General features: G+C 42.2%; 1 protein-coding gene and 1 long non-coding RNA gene across 5 annotated transcripts; one reads left to right on the top strand and one right to left on the bottom strand.

Annotated features, from left to right (window-relative positions):
* The first annotated feature begins 833 nt into the window (after nt 1-833).
* On the top strand, nt 834-22,597 carry LOC113423262 (sialic acid-binding Ig-like lectin 14). Of its 4 annotated transcripts, none has more exons than XM_026684579.2 (9): nt 853-1,130; nt 7,618-7,760; nt 8,115-8,489; nt 9,892-10,185; nt 13,506-13,778; nt 17,109-17,399; nt 18,115-18,214; nt 19,926-20,106; nt 21,518-22,597. In XM_026684579.2, exons 2-9 carry the CDS (start codon nt 7,631-7,633, stop codon nt 21,659-21,661), a joined length of 1,788 nt encoding a protein of 595 aa, XP_026540364.2. In that variant the 5' UTR covers nt 853-1,130; nt 7,618-7,630; the 3' UTR covers nt 21,662-22,597. The 4 variants fall into 4 exon arrangements, with proteins under 4 accessions (XP_087827135.1, XP_026540364.2, XP_087827134.1 ...); XM_087971007.1 differs by having other exon boundaries at nt 1,030-1,130; nt 7,577-7,760; XM_087971009.1 differs by lacking the exon at nt 13,506-13,778 and having other exon boundaries at nt 834-1,130.
* A 472-nt stretch (nt 22,598-23,069) lies between these two features.
* On the bottom strand, nt 23,070-27,388 carry LOC113423272 (uncharacterized). Its single transcript, XR_015750521.1, has 3 exons — nt 27,191-27,388; nt 25,112-25,174; nt 23,070-23,380 (listed from the first exon to the last, which is right to left on the bottom strand). It is a non-coding gene; the product is annotated as an uncharacterized LOC113423272 (long non-coding RNA).
* Nucleotides 27,389-27,820: the final 432 nt, after the last annotated feature.

Genomic DNA, 27,820 nt, shown 5'->3' with positions numbered 1-27,820 from the left:
TGACCCATCCTCCCTCCAGTCAAGTCTCCTTGACTTCCCAATCTTCCATGAAATCTGAAGACAAGGCATTCTTCCAGGTTGCCAGCCAGGACTCTTGAGAAACAAAACTAGAAGGAGCCCCCTTTAACGTCTCCTATAGCAGAAGAAACCTGGAAATATTATCAAAAGGAACTCAAAAGAAATTCTCACCTTGAGAATAAGGTAAGAATCTCCCTGAATTTTGTGATTGCAAAAATAAATAGGCAGATGGAGTATTTATTCCCCCCTCTCTCTTCACCCATTATCTGTCTATCTGTCTATCTGTCTTGTCTTCTTCTTCTTCTTCTTCTTCTTCTTCTTCTTCTTCTTCTTCTTCTTCTTCTTCTTCTTCTTCTTCTTCTTCTTCTTCTTCTTCTTCTTCTTCTTCTTCTTCTTCTTCTTCTTCTTCTTCTTCTTCTTCTTCTTCTTCTTCTTCTTCTTCTTCTTCTTCTCCTCCTCCTCCTCCTCCTCCTCCTCCTCTTCCTCCCCTTCCCCTTCCCCTACCCCTCCATCCTCATCCTTCCCTTCCTTCTTCTTCTCCTCCTTCTCCTTCTCCTTCTTTCCTCCTCCTCCTTTCCCTTCCCCTTCCTTTCCACCTTCCATCCTCCACCTCTATCCCACCTACCAATCTAGGAATGGAACAGAGCAAATCCCATGTTGCATGATGGAGATTTGAAAGCTATCCTAAGAACAGTAGGAATGCCAGCCAGAGCCACTTTTCATGAGACAAGCAGCCACACAAATGTGACAAATACATAAGTAAACAAAAACAGGCCACGGAAGTAAGCAAACAAGTAGGCCGGGAAGTTTTATTTCAACTTGGCTTGCAATTCCAAAGCAGCAGGTAGCGGACAAGATGCAGCAGGGCTGGGATGCCAATTGAAGCTGAGCCGAAGCTGAGAAGGGCAGCTCAGCAAAACTTGGCGAGTCCTGGGCTTATTTATAGTTGACAAGCACGGGGAGAGGATGACGGGGTGGGGAGAGCGAGGAGGGCGGGATGAAGTGGTAAACAGGCTGTCAGAGAGCAGAAGAAATAGAGCATGAAGAAGCCGCTGGTCCGGGTGCAGGTGCTGATGGGGGGGAGCAGCTGGGGTCCCCCCAGGTTGTGAACGGTAAGCCCCTCTGGAAGAGCTCGGGGAGAGGAGGAGAAGGAGGAGGAGGAAGAGGCATTTAAGAACAGGGCCAAGATGGGAAGCCAGAAAAACAAACAAACTATTGTTAGTTATCTAATGGCCGAGAGAGGCATGGGGGGGGGGAGGAAGGAAGAAGGTTGGGCTCATGCCTCCCCCCCCTTTGAATTGCCTGCCATCCTACTTCAGCAGAAGGCATCTCTCTGCTAATTGGGGCACAGACCCCCACCTGCAAATCTGAACAGATTGCAGGGCTCCAACAGAGAGCGGGATCTTACCATGTTTCCATGGTATACAACCTGAACTTAATAGGTTCTATAAAATATATCTGCTTTGCTGCCTCATCAGTTTTTAGACAGCTGGGAAGGAATCTTGTTCCCCCTCCATCCTGGGTAGATCTCTGGCAGTCTTCCACAGATAAGAGGAACATTCCCAGGATCTACAGATTCTCAGTCAACCAGGTCATGGATGTCCCGATGGTGTTTTTTCAAGAGGCAACTGGATTTTCTTTGAAGACGTTTTGCTTCTCATCCAAGAAGTTTTTTCAGCTCTAACTGGATTATTCCATTCCCCACCATCCAGTCAGAGCTGAAGAAGCTTCTTGGATGAGAAGCAAAATGTCTTCAAAGGGGGGGAAAACCCCCCCAGAAAGTCCAGTTGCCTCTTGAAAAAGAAGCACCTCTGTCTTATCCCAGGGATAAGACAGACCCCAACCAAATTCTGAATTCGCTATAATTTTTTGCACTCAGTATCCCACATTTTGATGCTTAAAACAAAAAGAGCTTTGAAACCTAGGGATGCTGAGCCAGTCAGTCTGTTGGGCTAATGTGCTAGAAATTTTTTATTCCTGAGAGTAGATAGCAACAATAGTTTAAGAGATCAGTCGGTGGATATTTTATCTGCCTGTACCTGCATAATTTTGAAACGCCACAGTGGGAAAGCACATTTCAGAAGAGGTTTTTCTAATTTGCAAGTGGTTGAGAGCCACATGCCTTTCCTAAAGCAATAGCTTTGTGCACAAAATTCAAAAACCAAGAAAATATACATAGAATTTTATCCAGATTGGGGTGGGGGGAGCACACTGCTGGAATAATCTCTGAGCTCAGCCACTGGAGACTAGAGAGGAACATTTTCCTTTGAGCTGTTTTTTTAAGAATAGAATAGAATTCTTTATTGGGCAAGTACAATTGGACACACAAGGAATTTCCCTTGGTGCATATGTTCTCAGTGTACATAAAAGAAAAGATACATTCATGAAGAGTCAAAAGGTACAACACTTAATAATAGTCATAGGGTACAATAAACAATCAAATCATACTAGGAAACAGTCAATATAAATTGTAAGGATACAAGCGACAAAGTTATAGTCATAAGTGGGAGGAGATGGGTGAAAGAAAGGATGGGAGGATTAATAGTAATAGTCATACAGTCTGAGTAAATAGTTGGATAGTGTTGAGGGAATTATTTGTTTAGCAGAGTGATGGCGTTCAGGAAAAAACTGTTCTTGTGTCTAGTTGTTCTGGTGTGCAGTGTCCTAAAGGATCGTTTTGAGGGTAGAAGTTGAAACAATTTATGTCCAGGATGTGAGGGGTCTACAGATGTTTTCACAGCCCTCTTTTTGACTCGTGCAGTATACAGGTCCTCAATGGAAGGCAGTTTGGTAGTAATTGTTTTTTTCTGCAGTCTTAATTACCCTCTGAAGTCTGTGTCTGTCTTGTTGGGTTGCAGAACCATTTTTAAATAGTTTATTTGTACATTTTCATTTAACACAAGTGCTTTATGAACAGTGTATTGTCTGGGTTGATTGCTTACATAATAATGTTTCCCAGCTCCTAATGTCTACCTTTGTTATCCAACCATTTATAAAACAAATCCCATATTCTAAAGTACTCTGTATCTTCCTTTTCTTTTATCTTTCATGTCAGTCTATCCATTTCTACACAATCTAATATTTTTTTTAATTACATCTTCTCTCGGTGTTTCCTCATTTTTCCAATACTGTGCAAATACAATTCTTGCTGCCGTCAAAATGTGTAATATTAAATACAAATTCCCTATTATATTTTTCTGGTACTATACCTAACAAAAATATGAACTTAAATGCAAGGCTGATATCTTTTCAACCGTAGAAAGAGAATTGCTGTTAGTAGCAAGGCTATAGATTTAATCTAATGTCAGTGGAGGCATTTAATACGGTCAATATATTTTGTACAGGCTGGGAGCTGCCTCAGAATCCAGTTTCTCTTGCATGTTTGTAAAATCTTGACAAATTCTGGAGAATTTAGGTTTAGTAGAAATTGACATGGTGTTGCCCTGCTAAACCATGGCTTGTTTGACTATACAGTTTATTTATATAAATCACAGTAGTTGGATTCTTGAGTCCATGATTTACAAACTACAGTGGCTGGATTCAAAGAACATGCTTGAGTCAAAAGCAAACAATTCGTATGGAACCTTAAAGCAATGAAGAAATGTATACATGTGAGGGGGGGAAATGCTGGAAATGAACCCCGTTAAAGTCTCATTCTTCTGTCCACCCTGTTGGCTGCTTGGAAAGAATGTGATTGTGTGACTGGCTACTTCTGTTACCTTGGCTGAAGTGGCTTCAGGAGGAGGAAGGCTGTGAATATGCCCCCTGAAACCTTATAGAGATAGAAGAAAAGCACAGGACACAGCAGTAGCTACTGCTGCCCAGTTTATGGTTTTACTCTTGATGTGTATTGGGGGGGGGGGGAGAAAGAGGGAGGGAAGGAGAGAGAGGGAGAGAGGGAAAGCAAAGGTTCACCCTTTGCGCTGCAAGCAATTTCCATGCACAGCAATCATTAGCAAATTGACAATTGTGTCCAGAGCCTGCAGCTGAAACAAAATTTCACATGCATGTGAAATGTGTCCCATTCGGAAGCCAAACTGCTGCTGCTGCTGTTCGTTCATTTGTTTCTTTCTTTTTTGGAGAGGGAGAAGGCCTTTTGCCAAATGCCCCGCTTAAAATTAGCACCAGGAACTGAATTTTGCCACCAACCCACTTTCTTCACCCTCCCCAAACTAAGCATATCAAGGTGAGCTACTACTATAGCAAGATCCTGAGCAAACTAATGAAGCAAAGATGATGATGAATGCCCTTCAAAAAATATAAATCATCCGCCAAAATTTGTGGGTTAGGTCGTGGTCATCTGGATGGTTGCAACCCATTTTTGGGTGGCCATATTTCATGCAGGACGATACTTCAGTCCCCTTGTTTTAAATAGGGATGAGGTACAGATGATGTGGACTGAAAGAGGGATGAGATACAGATGATGTGGACTGAAATGACACATCAGGTCAAGGTCCTCAGGATAGAGGAGATGAAAAATCAAATGAGTCTCAATAGCAGAGAGAAACGTTACCCCTGCAGTGCAGGCTGGAAGTTGGTGGCTATTTCAAGCAACTGAAAATAGAGAGCTTGTCCTAAGGTGAAGCTTTCTCTTCAGTGAAACTTGTGATTTACAGGTGAACGAGGGACATGCAGTGGACATGGCAGGAGACAAGACTGTAGGTAGTCCTTGACTTACAACCACAATTGAGCCCAGAATTTATGTTGCTAAGTGAGAAATTTGTTAAGTGAGTTTGCCACGTTTGTTAAGTGAATCACTGCCATTGTTAATATCAGTAACACGGTTGTTGAGTGAATCTGGCTTCCCCGTTAACTACTGCTTGTCAGAAGGTTGCAAGAGGGGATTGCATGACCCTCATAAAAATGAGTCGGTTGTCAAGTATCCAAATGTAAATCAAGTGACCATGGGGATGCTGCAGTGGTCCTAAGTGTGAAAAACGGTCATAAGTCACTTCTTTCACTGCTATTGCAATTTCAAACAGTCGCTACATGTAAGTCAAGGACTACCTGAATCCAGTGGTAGGATTCCAAATTGTTTCCTACCGTTTCTATGAGAGCGCTTTGGCCAACTGGCCAAAATTTCTTCTACCAGTATGCCAGAACATGTCTGAACCGGCTGAATACACTGGTGGTATTCTACTGGTTCAGCCTGGTTCAGCCAAGCCGGTAGTGCTGATGAGCAGTGGAGACCAAACTGGTTCCAACTCTCTGCTGTTTGACCCACCTGCCCGTCTGGGCTCTCATATTGACCTTTATGTCCTGCTTTTGAAGCGCAGTTGCTTTGTGGCAGCTGTTGAAGCGACCGGGAGAGTGCAGGCTTGCAGAAGGTTGAGTCAGAAAGCCTCTGCACCTGTGCAAAGGGTGCATTTGGTGCACACATGCGAGTAAGGCATGTGCGCGTGCAAAGAGCTCCCACCAAGCCACACCCACCAAACCGGTGGTAAAAAGTTTTGAAATGCACCACTGGCTGAATACCCACCTCTGCCTGTATCACTGACCCAAGGAACTGAGAGGAAAGGAACTGCTACGAACAAACCTCTTCCTCTGAAATGAAAAGTACACAACACTTTTCCTCCCAAATATAAATATAAAGTCAGACCAACTTCATACCAACAACCAAGTAAGCAGTACCCCAATTGAGAAACTGTCAAAGAGCCATCAGTAAACAGCCCAACCAAAGTATCTCTTAAGACCGTTCCCATCCACACCGCCAGGGCAAGACACCAGAATATAAACTGACAGTAAACAGCACTCCTTACTAGCCCTGATGATGTTACCTAGTTAGGTAATGAAACGTCTGCAAGAAAACAAGCAAGCTCAGAGAGCACCAAGGACCCCTCAAAGTCAACTCAGCCTGTCTTCTAGCTATACCTTCAGCATAGTTTGGAAAAGATCAGCAAGACATTTTCTGAGAGTGTGAAAAGAATCCTCCCTGTCTTTATAATAGTCCATCCCCTATTCTGAAAAGATGTAAAAAGGTTGCAAACCATGTGCTGGATTTATAACTTACAATGAGTCTTACAAAACACTTGGGAGTGTTTGAGTCTGGCATGGTAGATCAGTTACAGTTTTTTAATGGGTTCTCATGTTTCGAAGAACAGGATCTGCAGAAGGTTATATACAGCAAAACGTTCAAACTTTCCATCCCACACACACAAAAAAACCCCACACCTTCTGATGAAATTGTCACAAAGGCACAATGTGAGGCTGGTGCCAGTCCTTCAAGATAAACCAAGAACAGCATATTCTATCTTGAGGGTTGTAGGATAGGATAATAGTGTTTCGAGTTTCTGTTCTTCTGTTAGAATTTATCTTCAACACATATTATACCAAATAAAACCAGGGTGGAGTTATTTTGAGTTTCTTTCTCACTCTTTCCCTTCCCCCAGACCACCTGATTTTTCCTCCTCCTTTAACAGTTCATTGCTCCCTTCTCAAGAACAAGTCTGCAGTTTTTCACCTCCAGGTTAGACTACTCATTACTCGGCTGGCAGTCTCAACTAAAGGTTAAAGTAGCCATTACACATCAGGAAAGTACTTCTAATGACTGTAGTCCACATTTCTTGCACAGAGGACCAAATGACCTTTAAATACATGCAGTTCTTCTAATGAGTACCACCACATCCTGTATGGATAAATCCTTTGGTTCAGACAATGTGATGATCCCTTTGTACCCTAGCAATGGAAGGGAGAGAGTATCACCTTAAATGTGATCTTAGGTGGCCAAATATCTCAGGACAATTTAAGCGGGCATCAATAGCAAGCCAACCAATGCTGGGATGGGTCATCATTGGGAAAATAATCATATTTCAGAAAAGAAATTAATAACCTCTTATTAATTATTAAATATTGTTAATAATTAACAATACTTGTTGGCCAGGAATCCCTAGAACAAGGATCTTCGAACTTGGCAAGTTTAAGACTTGTGGACTTCAACTCCCAGAATTCTTGAAGCTAACATAACTTAGAGAAGGAATTCTGGGAGTTGAAGTCCACAAGTCTTAAAGCTGTCAAGTTTGAAGACCCTTGCCCTAGAAGGACATCAACAGTGGAACGTCAGAGAGAAGTTAGTGGAGGTAAAATTTGTCTCAGCATTTTGCATTGCCTGGTCAAGTGATTCCTTGATCACTTTTGCTTTCCATCAAAGAGGTTGGGTTGGAAAAGAGGCTTGTAAGTATCCTTTCTCCCACTTTCATCAGAGTAGAAGAACCCCTGCCAGGAGTTTGATGGTGTTTCAACACTATTATATGTTTAAGCAACAAAAGTGAAAGGAAACCTTTTTTTGAAAATGGCAGAGAGGATGAAGGATTTCAACATTCTTGATGTGGCAGAAATCCAACAGACAAAGCTTATTCCACCCTGTCCTTCCCTAAGTGGAGAGTTAGTCCTTCTGTTGGTGGTTCAAGCCTTACAGGCTATACAATTTTCAGGCAGCAGATTTTTTTTTTCATCTACAGTGTCTTTCAGGATGCATAGAATGCATTTTTTTTCTCAGTATTTGGCCATGATCAATATTTAAAACGATCTTCTACTTTGGTTTCTGGTTCATCTCCTTCAGCTTTTCAACTTTTTCTCTTCCAATCAATTTTCCCATTGGAGAGTTTGGTTGTGCATGACCAAGAAGACCAGAAGAAGGGAGTTGCCGTTCCCCACCCTTGAGGCAATCTCCAGGTTGCAACCCCAAAGAGACTTTTGCAACATGAAACCGTCCAATGAATATCTTCCTCTGACGTTTCTCCTAGGTAAGTTATAGAATAAAACATCAGGACAAAATGGTCTTCTGGATGGGTTGCTGGGAAACATAAGCGGCCATCATGATTAGGTCCTGCTTGAAGTATTCCATAAAGAATTGATTGACTATTGTATCCACTAAATGGTGGAGTATATAGAAGTTTGATCTGTTCCAGTAGGATGCTTCCTTCATTATGCATCCCCCACCTTTCCCAACTTATCTAGAATCAGAAGAACTAAGATATTTCACAGTGGGTTCCCTTCAGATGGTGAGGGCTGTTCTTCAAGGGCCATGGGGTATCTTAGTTCCAGTTGAAACCTCTCTCTCTTTTTTTTTTACTTACCGTTCCCAACTTTTTTTCCAGTTCTCTTTGACAGCCCTGTCTCTGCAACCTGGAGCTCCACTCTGCCTAGCTCCATCCAAGCCTTAAAAGGATCCTGTGTGGTCATCCCATGTTCATTCACCTTCCCAGATTCATGGGATTCTTGGGACAGCACTGTGGCTTGGTACCAGTATCATTTCTGGAGCTACCCTGAAATCTACAACAGCAAAATGCCAAGCAATGTCCTTCCAGCCTACCAGGGACGAACGGAAGTGGTGGGGAATCTGCAAAAAGGCAACTGTACTCTCAGCATCAATCCAGTAAAGATGGAGGATGCCATGAGTTATTACGTCTGGATCAACCCTGACTCGGTCAATCATCGCTTCCATGATGTCACTGTCCAGGTAGAGGTAACAGGTTAGTGCATCTTTGGGTCAAGATCTCCTCTGAGGATGGAAATCTTTTCCTGGTTGGGATGTTGCATAAATAGCTGGGTTTTGCTCCTATTAATTTGAGGAACAGGTAGAAGCTGTGGTCAGAAAGACCTCTGCAGAAGTTCAACCTGTGTGCCAATCACATTTGTTCCAGCCTTGGTCACTTTGTAGGTGGCTGTTGCAATTTGCTGTATTCTGAGCTGTTTTTGAAAACCATTCAAAAACTACAGCTGGTCAAAAGCGTGGCAACCCTAGCAGTGATGGCCAAGCCTTGTTCTGCCCATGTTAATGCCCTTCTCATAAGCTATAGTGGTTGCCAGTTGGCTTCCAGGTGTGACTGAAGGTGATTGATATTACCTATAAAGCCCTAGGGTCAAAGGGATTAGCTGGTTAAGCAACTATCTGCCTTTTGTAATGTCTGACCATCCAATATGCTCTGATAGAGTTGGCTTGCTTTGGGTCCCATCCAATAAGCAATGTTGGTTTGAAGGCCTAGCCATTTAACTGTAAAGTCATGTTTTTCTTCTTCTCCCAGCTCCATCTTTGCCATGAATCTAGCATCCTTCGGTCCTGATAAGGTTGCTGGTGTGGTCAGAGGAAGAGCTACCAGCTCCAATTGTCCCCTTTAAGTTGCTTCACCCCTCTCTTTCATAACCAAAACTGCATCCATGGTTATTTTGGTTATTTTGGCAGAGATTGCACTTCTAAAGGTTATTTTAAATTTCAGATACTTTAAATTATATGAGCAGGGTGGTGGCCCAGAGGTGGAGCTCTTGCCTCACAATCAGGAGGCTGTGAGTTCGATCCTAGGTAGAGGCAGATATTTCTCTCTCTGGGCACACTGAGAATATATATCTGCTGAAAAAAACTCTGCATTGGCGACAGGAAGGGCATCCGGCCAGTAAACATTCAGCTCCATTCAGCTGCCCAGACTCCACCACACAAAGGATTATAGTGTCAGTAAAAGACAATGATGATACTGTAAATTATATCTATTGCCTGAATTATTTTTATGTCTTTCATTTTTTAAAAAAAGAGTACTAAAACTAACAAATTTTAGCCCAATTTTCCATAACAAACCTTCTCTCTGTACAGATAGTCCTCAACTTATGATTATAGTTGGGACCAGACCATCTGTTGCTAAGCGGGGTGGTTGTTAAATGAGTTGTATCTGATTTTACAATATTTTTTTTGCTATTTTAAGCAAATGGAATGATCAAAAGGTGAAGACTGTTGTAAGTCACTTTTTTTCAGCACCGTCGTAACTTTGAACAGTTGCTAAACAAGTGATCATAAGTCAAGGACTACTTGTAGTAATTCTGGCTAAATAGTAAGTATCCACCCTCATCCTACAACTCATTTGCGCTCTTTTGATGCCTTCTCAGATGTCCCTAACCCGCTGGAGCTGAGTGATCTGGGACTAGTGATGGAAGGGGATCCTACCCAAGTGTCTTGTTCAGTCCTGCACACCTGCCCTGTGTCTCCACCTATCCTCACCTGGAATCTAGACAGAAACACGGCTGTCACAGTCCAAGAATATTTAACAGGTGGATCCTGGCGGACAGAATCGAGTTTTAGCTATATCCCTTCCCACAAAGACCATGGCAGATACTTGCGATGTACTGCAACATTTCCAAACAAGCAACAGATCTACGGTGGGATCAACCTGAATATTCAGTGTGAGTGTCCCAGCTCAGCAGTGAAATAGCATCTGATATGTTTTTTTAAAAAATTCTGAAATACCTGTGTTACTTATCACTATGTTTATTTTCCAGAAGCTTGAAAGCTCTAGGGGAATTCAAGAGTTTAGAGTCTGGAACATTAATGGTGCCCATGCCAATGCTGTTGATTGGGTCTAATGCGGTGGTCTTCAAACTTGACAACTTTAAGACTTGTGGACTTCAACTCCCAAAGTTCCTCCTCTAGGCATGTTAGCTCAGGAATTATGGGAGTTGAAGTCCACAAGTCTTAAAGTTGCCAAGTTTGAAGACCCTTGGTCTAACTTCTGTTAGGTCTCTATGGAGATTCTTAATTATCCAAATCATGGTTGTCTTGAAGGTGCTTTTTCAAAGGGCAACTGGACTTTCTTTGTTTTTTTTGTGTTTTTTTGTTTTTTGAAGACGTTTCGCTTCTCATCCAAGATCTTCAGTTTTTGGATGAGAAGAAAAATGTCTTCAAGGAAAAACAAAGAAAGTCCAGTTGCCTTTTGAAAAAGCATCTTTGGGACAATCTCTTTGGTTTGTCTTGGGAAGGAACAATCAGAACAAAGCTAGAGTAGAATGGAATTAGAATAGAATAGAATAGAATAGAATAGAATAGAATAGAATAGAATAGAATAGAAAATATGGAATGGAATAGAATAGAATAGAATAGAAAATATGGAATTAGAATGGAATAGAATAGAATAGAATAGAATAGAATAGAATAGAATAGAATAGAATAGAATAGAATAGAATAGAATAGAATAGAATTCTTTATTGGCCAAGTGTTGTTGGACACACAAGTGCATGAGCTCTCAGTGTACATACAAGCAATAAGTGGTAAATCATGATCATAGTATACATTCATAAATACATTCATCATGAATCATAAGATACAAGACAGATAGACATAGGATACTAAATAAGCAATCAAAATAACACTAGGAAACTAAACAAAGCAATATAAATTGTAAAGATACAAGCAGCAAGGTTATAGCCATAAATAGAAAAGGAGATAGGTAATAGGAAGGATAATAATAATAATAATAATAATAATAATAATAATAATAATAATAATAATAATAATAATAATAATAATACAGTTTTAGTAAATAGTTAATAATAAAAATAGTAAATAGTAAACATAGATTTGATATTGCCCACAATGGACAATATCAACTATAAGATAAGTTTGGGTAGATCTGGATCTTGTTTTCTCCTCCAGGGCTTTCTAGTTCCAACTCTTTTTTCCTGAAGTTGATTGGCTCCTTGTGTTGATTGAAAAGGAGACAGAACGGCCTCCCTCTGATCTCTTTCTTGGAGGATGCAGGATCCAATCTTCCACAGGGACCAGAGGTTTCGTCTCCCGAGCTTTTGGACACCTGTTGGAGCCCACCCTCAGGAGACTTCTCTGTGTGCTATGGGCTGTTCTGGTGTGGTATTGTGTGGCTGGTGTTTGTAGCTTTTTAGAGGTACGTCTATGGAGAGTCTCAGTCATCCGGGTCATCGTTGTCCCAAAGGTGCTTTCCAAGAGGCAACTGAACTTTCTTGTTTTTTGTTTGAAGGGGTTTCACTTCTCATCCAAGAACCTTCTTCAGCTTTTTACTGTAGATGTAGATTGGGAGGTTGGTGTCTGGCTATTAAATCATTGGCTGTTGTTTCCTTGGGCTGCCAATCCCCTGTCTCCTAAGTACTTGATAAGCTGGGAATAGATCAGCACTTCTGTTGATTGACAGGTTTGTTTTTTTTAATTTCTTGGGAAGAAGCCCATTCCTCCCCTCCAAAACACACTTAGGAGAGGACCTTGCTCTCCAATGATTCTTTCTCTTGTGTCACATCCGTCATCGGACATTTGGCAATCATGTTGGCGATCCTATTTTCATCAACAGCTGCATGAAAAAGTGCTGTTGGGTTTTAGTCCAAACTAGGCCCTTAGATTTTGAAGCCATGATGTTCTGCTTCTGCCTGGACCTCATTCCCCTTCAATCTTTCCTTGCATGATCATGCCATTTTTTTTCCAGGTGTCACATCACATGTCTAAAATATCCTAACTTTCACTTTTTTATGGCTTTGATCAGTAGTGGGATTCAAAAAAATTTACTACCGGTTCTGTGGGCGTAGCTTGGTGGGTGTGGTGTGGCTTGGAGGGGATAGCTTGGTGGGGATGGCAGGGGAAGGATCCTGTAAAATCTCCATTTCCTCCCCACTCCAGGGGAAGGTTACTGCAAAATCCCCATTCCCTCCCCACCCCACTAACCTGCTTTTCAGCTCCGTTCTCCTGTGCAGGGCAACAAAGGAAGACCCAGCTGATCAGCTGGGACTCAGGAGGCAGAGAAGAGATGGGGGAGGGGCCAGTCAGAGGTGGGATTTGCTGGTTCTCCGAACTACTCATAATTTCCACTACCGGTTCTCCAGAACTGGTCAGAACCTGCTGAATACCACCTCTGATCTATCTGTCTGTCTGTCTGTCTGTCTGTCTGTCTATCTATCTATCTATCTACCTACCTACTTACTGGCTACCTGCTTTACTACTGGCTTTGTGGGCGTGGTTTGGTGGGCATGGCAGGGGAAGGATACTGCCAAATCCCCATTCTCTTCCCACCCCACTAACCTGCTTTTCAGCTCCGTTCTCCTGTGCAGGGCAACCAAAGGAGACCCAGCCAATCATCTGGGACTTGGGAGGCAGAGAAAAGATGGGGGCGGGGCCAGTCAGAGGTGGTATTTGCCAGTTCTCCAAACTACTCAACTTTTCCGTTACCAGTTCTCCAGAACTGGTCAGAACCTGCTGAATACCACCTCTGGTTTTGATGATTTCCCTTGGCTTTCCCAGGCAGCTTACCACCTCCTCATTTCCGATTTTGTCAACCCAACTTCTGCATCACAGCTGCCTGTAAATCCAAATGTCAAATGCTTCTAGTCTCTTCAAGTGGCTTTCTATCAAGAGACAAAACTCTCTACTCCGTACAGTAGGATAGAAAAGACCCCCCAATGATTGCAACCCCCTTAATGAGTTGTTACAAAGGCTTCACCTCTGTCTGCCTGCTCCTTATTCATTCAGTCGTATATAGGGCAACGCTAGTGAACTGATGGTATGCCACAACTCCCCATCTTTATTGGCCACACCAGCTGCAGCCGCTGGGAGTTGAAGGACAACCTCATTTAGAACGCGATGCCTTGGTAGACATTGAATCCTAGTTTTGAACTGGGGGCAGGGAAAGAGATGAAGAAGATGGCAATGTTTGGAGGTGCGATGAGCACAGCCTATACAAACCTCCTTGCATTCTGATTTTCTCTCTCAGATCCTCCCAAAAATGCAACTGTCTTGATCATTGGGAATCAAAGGCTAAAAGAAGGAGACGATGCCACTCTGAGATGTGAGAGCCATGGCAACCCGCCACCCATCACCTACCACTGGTTCTTTGGCCCACAAAAGGCACCCCTGAAGGTAGCAGGTGGTGGACCAGAGGTGAAGCTGAAGGACATCCGGAGAGACTTGGAGCCCTACCATTGTGTGGCAGAAAATGATGTTGGCATGGGGGAGGACTCGCCACCTACTTTCCTAAATGTGGAGTGTGAGAGGACCACTTAATGTTTTCTCTTTCAGGGCGTTGGGGTTTCTCATCTAGTCTCTTCTGAGAGCTTTAGAAAAGGTGATAATTCAAGCTCATCCTGCTGGTTTGTCTGGTGGAGCTACACCTTTTCTTTCAACAATTCCTATTTCCTACACCTTTAACCCAGGGGTAGACTTCAAAAATTTTAGCAACCGTTTCTTTGCTCGGTTTGCTGGGTGGGCATGGGAGGCCAGTTTTTTGCCCTCCCTGGGCTCCTGAGGCTTTCCTCAAACCTCTGGGAGGGTGAAGATGGCCTCTCCGGGCTCCAAAGCCCTCCAGAAGCTGGAAACGGGCTCATTTCTGGCCTTCTGGAGCCCCCAGTAAGCCTGTTTTTTGTCCTCCCTGAGCTTGCACGTGGACCCTGAACTTGCCTGGCATCCAAAACGGGCCATGTGGGGACTCCTGGGAGGGATGGGGCTGAGTGGGCAGGGCCAACCAGGGATGGGATTTACCGGTTCACCAAACCGGTTATTAAAAATGATAAAATTAGCTACCGGTTCTCCCGAATTGGAGAGAACCGGTAGCAGCCCACCCCTGCTTTAACCTTTATGCTCAGATACTCACTAGTACACTGTTTGTTAACTTTGGTCACTCTAAAGATGTCTGGACTTCAACTTCCAGAATTCCAGCCAGCCCAGCTGGATGGGAAATTCTAAGAGTTAAAGTCCACACATCTTAGTGGCCAGGTTTGAAAAACATCGCAATAGCAGATAGTGTGGCAAAACTTTGTTGCATTTTCTGCCAACAAAGTAGAGCCACTAGATGGAAACAAAGGGAATTAGTAAAAAACAAAACAAAATACCTCCACTCTTTGCTGCCATCTAGAGGTTTTGTATGTATTTGGAGCCCAGAACTAGAATTCTAAGCTCTATTAAACACTTCTATATATAGATGTTTGACTAACAAGCCATGTATTTCATTCCTTTTTCTTCCTGTCTGCTGCTCTTCTTTCCTTAATAATGGTAAGAGGGGCTAATAAGAGCTCTGTAAAGATAGGTGATAGATAGATAGATAGATAGATAGATAGATAGATAGATAGATAGATAGATGATAGACAGATGATAGATAGATAGATAGATAGATAGATAGATAGATAGACAGATGATAGATAGATAGATAGATAGATAGATAGATAGATAGATGATAGACAGATGATAGATAGATAGATAGATAGATAGATAGATAGATAGATAGATAGATAGAGATAGATAGATAGATAGATAGATAGATAGCCCTGTTTCCCTGAAAATACGACCTACCCTGAAAGTAAGTCCTAGCTTGATTTTTACACATGCACCCAATATAAGCTCTACCCCCAAAATAAGCCCTAATTAAGATCCTGCCCACCCATGCACAGGTAAAAATTAAGGTGGGGATGGGGGGTGGAGCTGTCCTACTACTTACCTTTGGACAGCTGTAGCCAGGCCTCACACACCCCAACACCTGCCTTGCCAGCCCATTTCTTCTGCAGCCATCAAAGCTGGCAAGGCTTTCCTGAAGGCCTCTGTAGCTGATATCAAAGCTCCGGATCGATCCACAGCTCTATTATCGGCTGCAGAGGCCTTCAGGAAAGCCTTGCCAGCCGCAGAAGAAGTTCCCGAAGGCCTCAAACAGCGAAAAGGAGGAGGGGGCAGGGTGATGCGCACAAGTGAGGTTAGTCAGTGGATAACATCCTCCGAAAATAAAACCTGGTGCCTTTTTTTGGTGGCAAAAAAAATATAAGACAGGGTCTTATTTTGGAGGAAACATGGTTGATAGATAGATGATAGATAGGGAGGGAGGGAGAGAGAGAGAAAGAGAGAAAGAGAGAGAGAGAGAGAGAGAGAGAAATAGATGATCAAGGCTGGTAGTGGGCAAATATTTGTGTAATCTGATCTTTTGTGTCCCCTTACAGACACTAACATTCATGTTAAGATAGGCTGCATTTTTTTGAGCTAACTAGATCTAAATCCGCTTACTTTTTTTTCGAGAATCACCAAAATTGGCTTGGTGCTGCCACCTACTGTGGCAAGAGGCAATGTGGCTTTATGTTAAAAGGAGTAGAATTAAGGACATATTTCACCATGTCGAAGAGGTGTATACACTAAATCAAATTAATGTCATGTTTAACCATTTATATACCGTTAAAAAAAAACAGTAAATGCATAATGCAGTCTGGGATACATGTAAGGGAAATGCTGGGAGGTAGAGATGCTGAAGATTTCACAGGACCACCCTTTCACAAGCTGACAAGTTATTCCCTAACACATTTTTAATTGACAGTCTATTTTGCACCCCTGATTAATGAATGCTCAATACGGTCAGCATGAAAACTTTGCAAGCCCAACCCTTGATGTAAACATGCCATCCATGGCAGAACATTGCATAGACAAAGTCCTTGACTGATGACTGGTAGCTTAGTAACCATTCCAAGTTATGGTGGATGTATCTGGGGGGACTTTGGGGTTCAAAATTTCATTATCACATGACCACACTTCAAGCGCTCGGCAACCAGGCTGCCTTGAGAGCCATTTGCAGCATCAAGTTCCTCACAGCCATTGTCAAACACCAGGGAAAGCAGGAGAATCAGACAGTTCAAATGGTTTCAAATAGTGGTAGGATTCCAATAATTGAACAACCGGTTCTCTGCCCTAATGATTTCTTGCAACAACCGGTTCACCAAACTGCTTAGAAAGTTAACAACCAGTTCTCCCGAATTGGTGAGAACTGGCTGAATCCCACCTCTGGCTGTAAAGAGTTATTGCAATCTTAAGCTCTCTACAAGAATCTGAACTACTAAAGGTCAAGGAAAATTAGCAGGAGATAAGGAAGGCATTCAAGGTGGGCTGGACTTAGATCTCTTGCAGGGACTCGTGACTGATGACGTGTTTGACTCCTCCCTCGGGGTCATCCTGGTCATCTCCTACAGCCATGTGACTGCATTTTATGACAAGCTTACTTTCAGTATTTGGCAAAAGTGCTCCATAGCAAACCATAGGCTGGCTTTTCATGAGCACAGCTTTCATTTCATTGCCACAATGTTCACTTAACAACTGCTACAAAAAGTTCATAAAATCTTTTTAAAAACCGTGAATCAAGTTTGGGCCATAAAGTTGCTTTTTGTGCCTATTCTGTGGTGTTTTTTTTGCTGTGCCCATGAGCTCTCTTGATAGGGCAATTTAAGGAACATCACAACAACAGGACAACTTGGAGATAGTTTGGAGCTATGGCTCAAATCCAGATGATACCAGCCTAGTGTGATGCTTTCTCCTTTCTTTGCAACAAATCCTTCTGTGTATTTTGTTTTAAAAGACAAGCCAGTGATTTGGCCTGAAAGCAACTGTACTATCTCGAGAACCGGAGAGATTATCACCTGTTACTGTGTGGCAGAGGGAAACCCCCCTCCAAGAATTGAATGGAATCTTCTAAACCTCACCATTCCTGGAGAATTCAATAGCTCTGAACTGCAAGCAGACTTGAACTCTTGGGAACAAACCATTGTTAGCACCCTGAGGGTGCCCGGATCTAACTTTACCCCTATATCTTGCAAGGCCACCAATCAGCACGGGATCAGCTACATCGCCTTGCCCACCATCAAGGCAGGTAAGGCTAAGGAAGGTTAAACCAGAGATACCTGTGGAGAAGGTAGAGGTGGACTAGAAAGAAATGGGCAACAATTTCCCTACTGTTCCAAAGAAAACTATATGGACATATAAGTGAAGAACCTGAGTAGTATAGTGGTTAAGATGCTGGATTAGGAGCAGGGAGAGACACCTTCAAGCATTCTCTCTTCCCCCTCCCTCTCCCTTTCCTTCTCTCCTCTCTCTCTCCCTGCTTCTCTCTCTCCTTCTCCCTCCATCTCTCTCTCTCCCTTCCTCCTTCTCTCTCTCCTTCTCTCTCCCTCCCTCTCCCTCTCTCTGTGTCTCTCCCTCTCCGTCCCTCCGTCCCTCCCTCTCTCTCTCAAATACTCATAATTGACTTCACAAGGATAGAGCACTGTTTCTTAGCCTTGGCAACTTTGAAGACTTCAACTCCCAGAATTCCCTAGCTAGCATGCTGGGAACTGAAGATTACATCCCTTAAAGTTGCCACGGTTGAGAAACACTAAACTAGAGGACCTGCACAGGCATTCAAGATGCCACATGGTGATGGCATTGCTGGTGGCTCTACCAGCAAGCCTGCAGTCCAACCCACTGTAGCATAGATAGACATTTGTTGGGAAAAGGTTTGCAAACATCATTTCTGGTTGTTTAGGAGGTACGTTTGACTCAAACTTCCTGCTTTGACCACTTCCTTGCCAGTCTCTCTCTTTTTACAGGGAACCTCACCCTTTTGCTTATTGGTTTGGGGGGAGCTGTTGCAGGGCTCGTCCTCTTCACCTTGCTGGGAATTTTGGCTTACAAAGTGACAGTAAGCAGGTAAGACACGTAGTAAGGATCAGTCAGATCTGTCGATGAAGATTCTCAGTCCTTCAGGCAAAGGTGTCTGAAGATTGAATCATGGCAACTGGACCAATTCTTGTTAGTTGAGATGTTTCGCTGCTCATCCAAGTAGCTTCATCAGTCAAAGTAAGCTAGTTGTCAGCATTCCAACTAACCAACTTCATACCAATAAACTCTGAGACAATCAGTTCCTCAAAGTTCCATTTTATTAGAGTTGTCCTATTGGCACATCTGGGAAAACCCAATTTTGAGAGTTCCGGGTTTTCCCTTCCCAAAAGAGAAGTCAAAGGTCCACCCCCTGCACCCATCAGTCCATCACATGGCCCAATCAAATCTTCGTCCCAATTGGAGACATCCCTCCAGTCACTCCTCTCCAGGTGCAGGGCAACTTGTCCTTGACTCTCTGAGAAAGAACGTTGTTGAGTCTAATCTTCTACCTCTCTAAGAAATCCCCCCTCCCAAATTCACAGGCACTGAATGTGGCAGCCTTGAAGCTTCCAAGTAAAAAATGGCTTCCAAGGCTGGCACTATTCTTTGGAATGTGCCGACTTCCGACAATCAACCTCAGGGGTTTCCTCCCCAAATCAGTCAGATCCAACTACAGTCCTGCAGCTCAGAGGGTTATCCAAACATCATTGTACCAAAATAGCAGGCCTCAAAAGGTGGTTTTTCAGGAGGCCACTGGACTTTCTTGCTGTTTCTTTTTGAAGACGTTTTGCTTCTCATTCAAGAAGCTGAATATAAATCCTTCCGTTCCCCACTATCCTGCCAGAGCTGAAGAAGCTTCTTGGATGAGAAGTGAAACGTCTTCAAAAAGAAAAGAAAAAACAAGGAAGTCCAACTGCCTCCTGAAAAAGCACCATTCGTGGTGATGATGATATTTTCCATTCAGTTGGGACTGACTCTTGGTGATTCTATGGGCTGGGTCTCTCTACCTCTAATGATCTTGCACAACTTCTTTGAGTCATTCTATCATCTGGCTGGTGTCAGCTTTGATGGTGTCCATCCACTATATTCTTTGATGGCCTGGTTTCCTGCTACCGTGAACTCTTCCAAACATAATTGCTTTCTCCTGGGAATTGCCCTGCATGACTGTGCATGATGTCATGTCACATGGACAGAAATGACAGAGCTGCTTTCATAATTCGCCTCGCCCTGACATGACTCCCCAGAGCTGGGTGATGCCATTGAAGATAGCATTCTAGGAGAGAACCAACCTTGAATTAAGGGGGAAATGTCCTAACAGAACAATTAATCAGTGGAATGCCTTGCCTCCAGATATTGTGGATGCTCCAACACTGGAGGTTTTTAAGTAGAGGGTGGACAACAATTGGTCTGAAATAGTAGTTGAGCAGGGGGTTGGACTAGAAGATCTCCATGGTTCCTTTCAACGATGATATTCTGTTTTGTTACAAAAATGCTATAACTCACTAATGGGGAAATGGCCTCAATCAAACCAGTCCAAAGTTGCTTTTGGTTTATTTAGCTTGTGCCTTCAAATTTTAAGATAAATTTCCAAACGTTTGTCAATCTTTTTCACTGGTCTTTCCTCCTATACTTTTGCCACTGATCCTTTCAGGAATGCTTTACCTGCGATATTTGGCTAGATATTTTTCCTTCATTGTCTTTTATCTTATTCCCTGATGGTCATTTCCTTCTTTATTTTTTATGACATTTCTTTGGACAGCCGGAAAAAGGAGAAGAAACAAGGGGAGGAAGGGGAGGAGCAAGCAGAAAATCCCCGGATACATGGCAGTGGAGAAGAAATTATTTACCTTAACACAAAAAAGCCATCTAAAGATAACGAGGAGGAGCAACTCAACGTGTACAACAAATCCAATGTTCCAGGAAGCCAAGCTGCTGATAATGTATGAAGCAATCTTGGGGCAACTGAGAATAGCAGCATCTCCTATGAAACAGTACTTACATAACACTTGCTAGATGCATGGGGAACCACAGATCCACTTACCTGAACTACAACTCCCAGAAGCCCAACTAACACAGCCATAGGTTAGAGTTGCAGGGAGGTACAATCCAACAACATCTAGGTGGTCATGGATTCTCCTGGAAAGTCCCCATCCATGCCTGTTAAGTTCACCCAATGGTATCCAGAGATGTGGACTTTCAGTGCTCAGAACCCTAAGACAGCATAGTCCATGATGATGATGGTGATTTGAGTTGTAGCTCAGCAATATCTGCAAGGATTCAGGTTGCCAACTCTTGGTGAATTGATCCAGTGGTTCCCACCCTTTTTCTTCGTGTACAGTAGATCTGTGTTTTTCAAACTTGGGAACATGAATATGTGCAGGTTTCAATTCCCAGAATTTTGCTAACTCGTGAGAGAGGAAGAAGGGCACTTCTTAAATCATCATCATCATCATCATCTTCTTCTTCTAATGACCCCATAATCCCTTGTGGGGTGGAATCTGGGCAACTGAATGGAGCTCGCAGTGTGTTTTAATGGCTGAATGCCTTTCCTGTCACCAATGCGGAGTTTTGTTCAGCAGATATATTCTCGATTTGCCCAGAGAGAGAAATATCTGCCTCTACCTAGGATCGAACTCACAGCCTCCTGATTGTAAAGCGAGAGCTCCACCTCTAGGCCATCACACACTTCATGGGCAGTTCTTAAATATGACAAAGTAAATAAATAAATTGGGGGAATTAAAGTGCACACATCTTAATGTTGCCAGTTTTGAAAAATATTTATGGAGTCTATTACATCATCATCCAAACATAATCTGAGATCAGCAACACAGTGCTCTTATGTGGGAGGGTGCACAAAATCTCCTAGATTTTGCAGAAACTTAAAATTAAATCAAAAGTCTAAAGTAAAATAATCTAAAGAGATTTGTTGATCTGACAATATGTCACCCAAATCATGTGTTTCGTTTTGGCATTTACCTCATGGACCAATCCTAGTATTATCACAAATGATGGTTTGAAACTATTAGTTTTTACAGCTAAATTGTACTCAATATTTACTCAAAAGATAAATGTTGGCTCATCCCTCTTCCACAGGAGTCTGGTACCAATAGGAATGATACAAACATGAGGAAAGATTTGCATCATGTCACAACATTGTGATGCAAACCTTGGCCTTTCATATTGGGGTCCAGGTCTTATGGTTTATGTCATGACAATATTTCATAATTTGCCATCGTTCCCTCCTGCAGACCCTTCCAGATAGTGTAAGGCCCTTAAAATATAAAGTTTAACTATTTTTATTAAGTCATTTGAACTCAAGTCTTTCTTCTGGTTTCTTCTACATTTTTAAAGGAATTAAGCACCATCAAGGACTATGAGAATATGGAGATGCCAGAAGATTATGAGAATATGTCAACAGAAAAGACCACTGGATATTTTGGGATAAGCGACTGGCAGTTTCCTTTTGGCTCTGATCAACTTTACTCCAACATCTGATCCAACATTTGGCAAAAGATCTTGAGAGCTCCTGTGTAACACTTGCTAGATGCATGGGTTCTGACCTCTAACTCTTTCACAAATACCTCTGAACTACAACTCCCAGCAGTCTAACCAACATGGCCATAGGTTAGAGTTGCAGGGAGGTATAATCTATACATCTATATGGTCATGGATTCTCCTGGGAAATCCCCACTTACACCCGTAGGTTTACTCAAGCAGCATCTCCTCCCCAGACAGTGATTGGGTAGAAGACCTCAGAAGGTATAACTGCAATTAGAATATTGAAATGAAGACATTTACAGGAATCTTTTTATCAAGGAATATCTCTCCAAAGTCCCTAGGGAATATTATTATTGTAAAGTCTCCCTGCTACTAAGAACATTCCTGCTAGAGGTAATCCTTACTTAATGACTCCATCAGTGACCATTTGAAATTACAGCAACACTGAATAATTGGGATTAATGCCTGGTCCTTTAAGTTCTGGTCTTTGCAACATGCCCACAGTTACAAGCAAATCAATGGGGAAGCCAGCAGGAAATCAATGGCAACCACATGCCATTGGACATAATAACCATATGGAATTCACTTACTCATAGCAATGGGTCCTAATTACTATTGTTGTTACCATAGCCGCCATTACATGTCTCAAGTACGGTCATTAAGTGAGGACTAACCAGTATTTGAAAGGAAAGGCATGTTGCCTGATTAGGACTGAATTCCCAAGGCTTTAATGGAAATATTGATAACAGTAGCTCCTTCTTGTCATCTCCCTGGGGGGAAATATTACTGATCGCCCAAAGTAGCTACCAGGTCTACTTGTTGAAATTTAGGGAATTGTAACTCTTTTACCACCACTACAGCTATCCTCTTTTTTTCCTTCTGAAACTCAAAATGTTCCTTCTGTTCTGAGCCAAATGAATTAGTGGATTTGACTCTCAGGCTTTCAAAATATATTTTTTTTGTACTCAACATGCATTCCTGATGCTTTACCAGTCTTGGATTTGGAGATGGTGGGGAAAATACTCTGGAGATTTTTATGGATGATTGCATGATTATTCCAGTTTTAAATATGACAATCTTAGGTGATCATCACCACCTTACTGGGTTCCTGTGTCTTGAAGAGCTAATTGATCCTACACTACACATAAAATCTATACCACATTTGCTTTCCATGTAGATGATGCAGGGGGAAAAGGAATGGATAGGAAGAGGGCCTATGTCCTTGTTGGCTCGATTCAAAATTATATGATTTTTTTTTAAAAAAACACATTTCCGTTGAGTCATTACAACTCTTAAGATCAGGCTAATCAGGTGATTTGTGGTTTGCCATATTTGGGAAGGCCAGATCTTAAGGCAGGAAAATATAATCCAGAGGTAGAGAATCACAAATCGGTAACAGCACATATGAGATAAAAATACGTTTAATTCTCAAGAACTGACAAGAACATCAAGCAAAACAAAAACGCCAAATATTGTCAAACTAATAAATAAGGAGAATGTGTCAGGAGACCCAGAGACCAATGGGAGGAGGTTTTTTTGAAGGTGGTCATGTCTACAAGGAGAAGGACATCTCCATAGCAGAGTTGTCATCTATCATGGGCTTTGTCCTTTTCATGTCCGACAGCAGTAACCAAAACCTTTGTTTCCACAACAGTCCCAGCAATATCTGCAGAGAGCAATGTGACTGACGTGACGCTTGGGTCTTCCTAGCAATGCCTGTCAGGAGAAATAAAAAGAATTTACTCTCTGGGTATGCACAAGTTTGGATTTCAGAAGGAGGATTTAGAATAGAATAACAGAGTTGGAAGGGTCCTTGGAGGTCTTCTAGTCCAACCCCCTGCTTAGAGAGGAAACCCTACACCACTTCAGACAAATGGTTATCCAACATCTTTGTAAAAACTTCCAGTGTTGGAGCATTTACAACTTCTGGAGGCAAGCAGTTCCACTGATTAATTGTTCTCATTGTCAGGAAATTCCTGCTTAGTTCTAAGTTGCTTCTCTCCTTGATTAGTTTCCACCCATTGCTTTTTGTCTTGCTCTCAGGTGCTTTGGAGAATAGCTTGACTCCCTCTTCTTTGGGGCAGCCCCTGAGATATTGGAGCACTGCTATCATGTCTCTCCTAGTCCTTCTTTTCATTAAACTAGACATACCCAGTTTCTGCAACCATTCTTCATATGTTTTAGCCTCCAGTCCCCTGATCATTTTTGTTGCTCTTCTCTGCACTCTTTCTAGAATCTAAACATCTTTTTTACATCGTGGTGATCAAGTCCAGAATTTACAACAAGCCCAGAATGCAACATGCCTAGAACATGGAATTAGCTACCAGTAGCTGTGGCAATGGCTGCCAATGGATCTCTTTTGTTCTTATTTAACTTTTCATGACACCTGATTTGAACATGTCTAATCAAGGCCTGATACAGGCTTGAGTAGAAGATCAGACCAGCAATGGCTTCTAATCCTAATGGTGTCTCCTAACTTCCAAGCCTTAAACACTAGTTGTTGGGAAATGGCAGTTTGAAGGAGACCATATCCTTCAGGGAAAACTTGTGAGCTTCAACATCACACCTAGTTGACAACTCTGTGTCTCAGAATATTGGGTTAGAAAGGCCAATATTCTGACCTGGCAGGATCGATTAATTTATTACATAGATTTTGACAGACTGCTATTGAAGTGTGACTTTTGTTTTTCTCTTAACATGAAGCTTCTTGAAATGTGATTTCATAATCAACATAGAAACACCAAACTGATCATAGTTTGGTGTGGTGGGAGTTAAGTCCTGTTTGCAGGCATCTAATGTCCAATGTTAGGGATTCTAAGAGCTGTCAATGAATCTCTCTGTAGGGCGGAGGAAGAAAATGTGAGACTTATAATGAAGAACATCTGGAGGGTATGAGGTTAGGGGTAGTTTCACACAGCTACATATGGTAGAATCGTTTAATGAATGGACTTGAAGAGAACATCATAATCTGACATGGTGCTGGACAAGGCAAATAGGAGGTGCAAGGAATGGAGTGGATTTTTCTAAGAAAGATTGCAAACCAGCATGCTTTCAAAATTCCTAGTATATCAATTCCTAGTATATCAATCTGAAGGTGGTCAGGGGTCTTCAAACTTGACAGCTTTAAGACTTGTGGACTTCAACTCCCAGAATTCCTCCTCCAGTCGTGTTAGCTCAGGAATTCAAACTTGCCAAGTTTGAAGATGTTGGTCTAAATTAATCTTATTGGTGTTTTTTTTTAAAACTGCTCTATAATAGTGAAAAAACCCAAAACAAAAGTAAAACAGAAGTTGCAACTGAAGCTCCTCTTTGTGTCTCTCTACAGTTGCAAAGTTCAGAATGTAAGAGTGCAAATTTGTATTTTGAATGAATTGCACACAGAGCAATGTCTTCCCCATTCTGCCCACTTATGGAATATTACAAGCATTACTCAGATACTGGTCTCACCTGCAGTCCCATGCTTTCTGTCTTGTAAGGGTCCAAACTGGCCAAGTCTTTCTGGGCATCTCTCTGTAATGAAGAGGACACAAAAATACTTCTTTCAAACCTTCTATTTTCAAAGAGGAAAATATATTTCCAAAGTAGCCTATGTTCACAGAATATCCTAGACTCAGTTAAAATTAAGTTGGCTAGCTTGTGGTTCAGTTTGCTGTGGGAGAACCAGCCACTATCTTAGGCTATGAACTTAAGATCGGTTTGTTTAGATATTGTATGTCATGTGATTTTGTCAAGATTTTTGAGATGAAGATTAAGCCAAGGTGTATGAATTCAGCTTGCTTGACATTAGGTACCCAAATCTTTGAAATTAACAAACAGGGGTATAGTTCTCTCAAGGGTCACATTCCCCTAGAAGAATTTGAATTAGCAATGGGACGGGGTGAGGAAGGAAGGAAGGGAGGGAGGGAGGGAGGGAGGAAGGGAAGGATCTTTTTCCTTCCTTCCCTCTTTTCTTGATCTCCAGAGAAATGGGTATATCACAGACAAGCAGCCTGACGGATTTTGAAATTAAGCTGCAGATTGCCCAGTCTTGATTGCCCAATCTAAAACAAAATGGACACCTTCCATGTCACCAGACATAGTTCGTATATCAGCCATTTCAGTAATTTATTCGTAGTTCTAACCATGTTGGCAACGTATAAGAAGTGAGCACAAGGCTGGTGCCAAGGTTAGGACTGTTGGAGGTGATGAACATGATAATCTCACTCCAGATTTAATCCCCATGCTGTTGCTGCTTTCTTCCTCTCGTGAGTAGGAACCAGAACAAAAAGGAGCTGACTAGCTTAGGTCTAGCATAAGAAAATGGAGCAATTTATGGGAATAAATATCATGGCTAGCCTCCCCTTGCAATCTTACCTCTCTGGACATTTCTCTACCTTCAGTTGCTGTTGGACAGGAAGAACAGAATGGAGTCCACAAAGTGACACTCTACCATCTTCCCATTCTATAGGCTGCCCACATAGACCTGCCAGGCATGTGTCTTGCCCGTAGAGGACTCTCTATTAAGGCAAGTATCTTTGTCGAGATAGGCTGGCATGATGAGCAGAAGCAGCAATAGAAAACTAGATAGCCCTGCTCCCTTTCTTCTCTTTTTTCACTAATTCGGAGTTAACGATGTATTTGGGGTTTGCTACAACAATTAAGTAGGTTGAATCTTTCCATTTTCCCCTGCCACTTCTTTGGCTACTTACACAACAGGAGAAAACTTTTATCCTTTCAACCTTCAGCTATCCTGATTTTCAGTGTGTCTGGTACTTTATAACAACCCAGTGTAGTTCTATCCTGAGTTTTCTTCAGGAATCTCCTCCCAACTATTTAGCTGTCAACCCAAAGCCATCAAGGGACTATTTGGGCCATCAACTTGTCTATTTGTGTAATTTTACATATCTGTATGTCGCCCACCTTTTGTCAGAGAACTTAGAGGGCCACATGTGAAAGAGGGTATCTTCACACCCCGAGATGGCTCCTAAATCATCTGATGAGTTCCACAATCAAGTGAGGTCATAAAATCAACGTTCCCCAGTTCTAGCCCAGTATTCCAACTCCAAAACTCCTTTAGCAGTCACAAGACCAGCTATATTTTCATCTACCTCACTCTGCTATCCTGCTTTTGAAAAGCTTAGAATGTTTAAAAATCCATTAATTATCAGACAGCTGAGAAGTACGGACATCCTGACTTTCACAATAACTATCTTCTCTCCAGCAACTTCCTGGCTTCTTATAAACACTAGAGGAAGATCTCCAAGAGATATTGCTTTCCATGGGCTTTCTCAGACGAGGAAGCAAGGACTGCCAGCAGGCTTACAGAAGAATGGAAAGACAGAGAAAAGTGGAGAACCTGGGGGTGGGAGGAAGCTTCATTGGCTAAAATGAAGCTCAAGCTCCGTGAAGGAAGCTGAAGGACATGATGAGAAGATATTAAAACTAAAGCAATAATGAGGGTGGCAAAACAGCTATTTCAGAAGAGAAAGAAAATATTCAAGAAATTGGAAAGCCAATTTTTGCCATAATAATTAATTTGGTTCTTACCTGAATGGTGAATGCACAGAGGTTTCTGGTAGTAGCACTAAGTAAAATGAAGAGCATGCAGATCATTTGAAGTTTCATCTTTCTTTCTTGAGTAAGGCTGTGTTCTTAGATTTTTTTAAAAAAATAAATAAATCTGTCTTGTCCGTTCTCTCTCTGGGATAAACCAAGATTGCTTTGTAGGCAAGTGAGCAGAGGAGCAGCTTTTAAGGACCACAGAATCCCTCCCCTAGTTGGGATCAGCCAATGATCTGTGTTCCAAGAAAGTCCACACGTGGGCAAGATAATGACCAGCAAACAGGTCAATAGAACTTATTACATTTGAACAGAAACACACATCCCTCAGACCTACTGGAAAATGATACAAATTTCCCAACTTGACGTAACATCTCAGGGTCAGTTCCATCCACATGTGCAAAAAACCAAATAGACCAAGGCAGGTGTTAAGAAATTATTAGTATATTCTGTTCCAACTGTAATCCTTCCTGGACTTTCCCTAACCATTGCAGTGGATTTACTGTAATTTTCTTATTTGAGATTCAAAAATAAAACAGTCAAATCAGCACACGTCCAAAATAGGGAAATCAAGATTTGAAACAAGCCATTCATCCATCACGTTTTGCAACATGTCTT

The sequence above is a fragment of the Notechis scutatus genome, chromosome 8, assembly GCF_049901735.1.
Source record: "Notechis scutatus isolate UNSWTSFEM ecotype Mainland chromosome 8, rNotScu1.2, whole genome shotgun sequence".
Taxonomy (NCBI): Eukaryota; Metazoa; Chordata; class Lepidosauria; order Squamata; family Elapidae; genus Notechis; species Notechis scutatus.
This window is presented reverse-complemented; position numbering and strand designations above follow the sequence as displayed.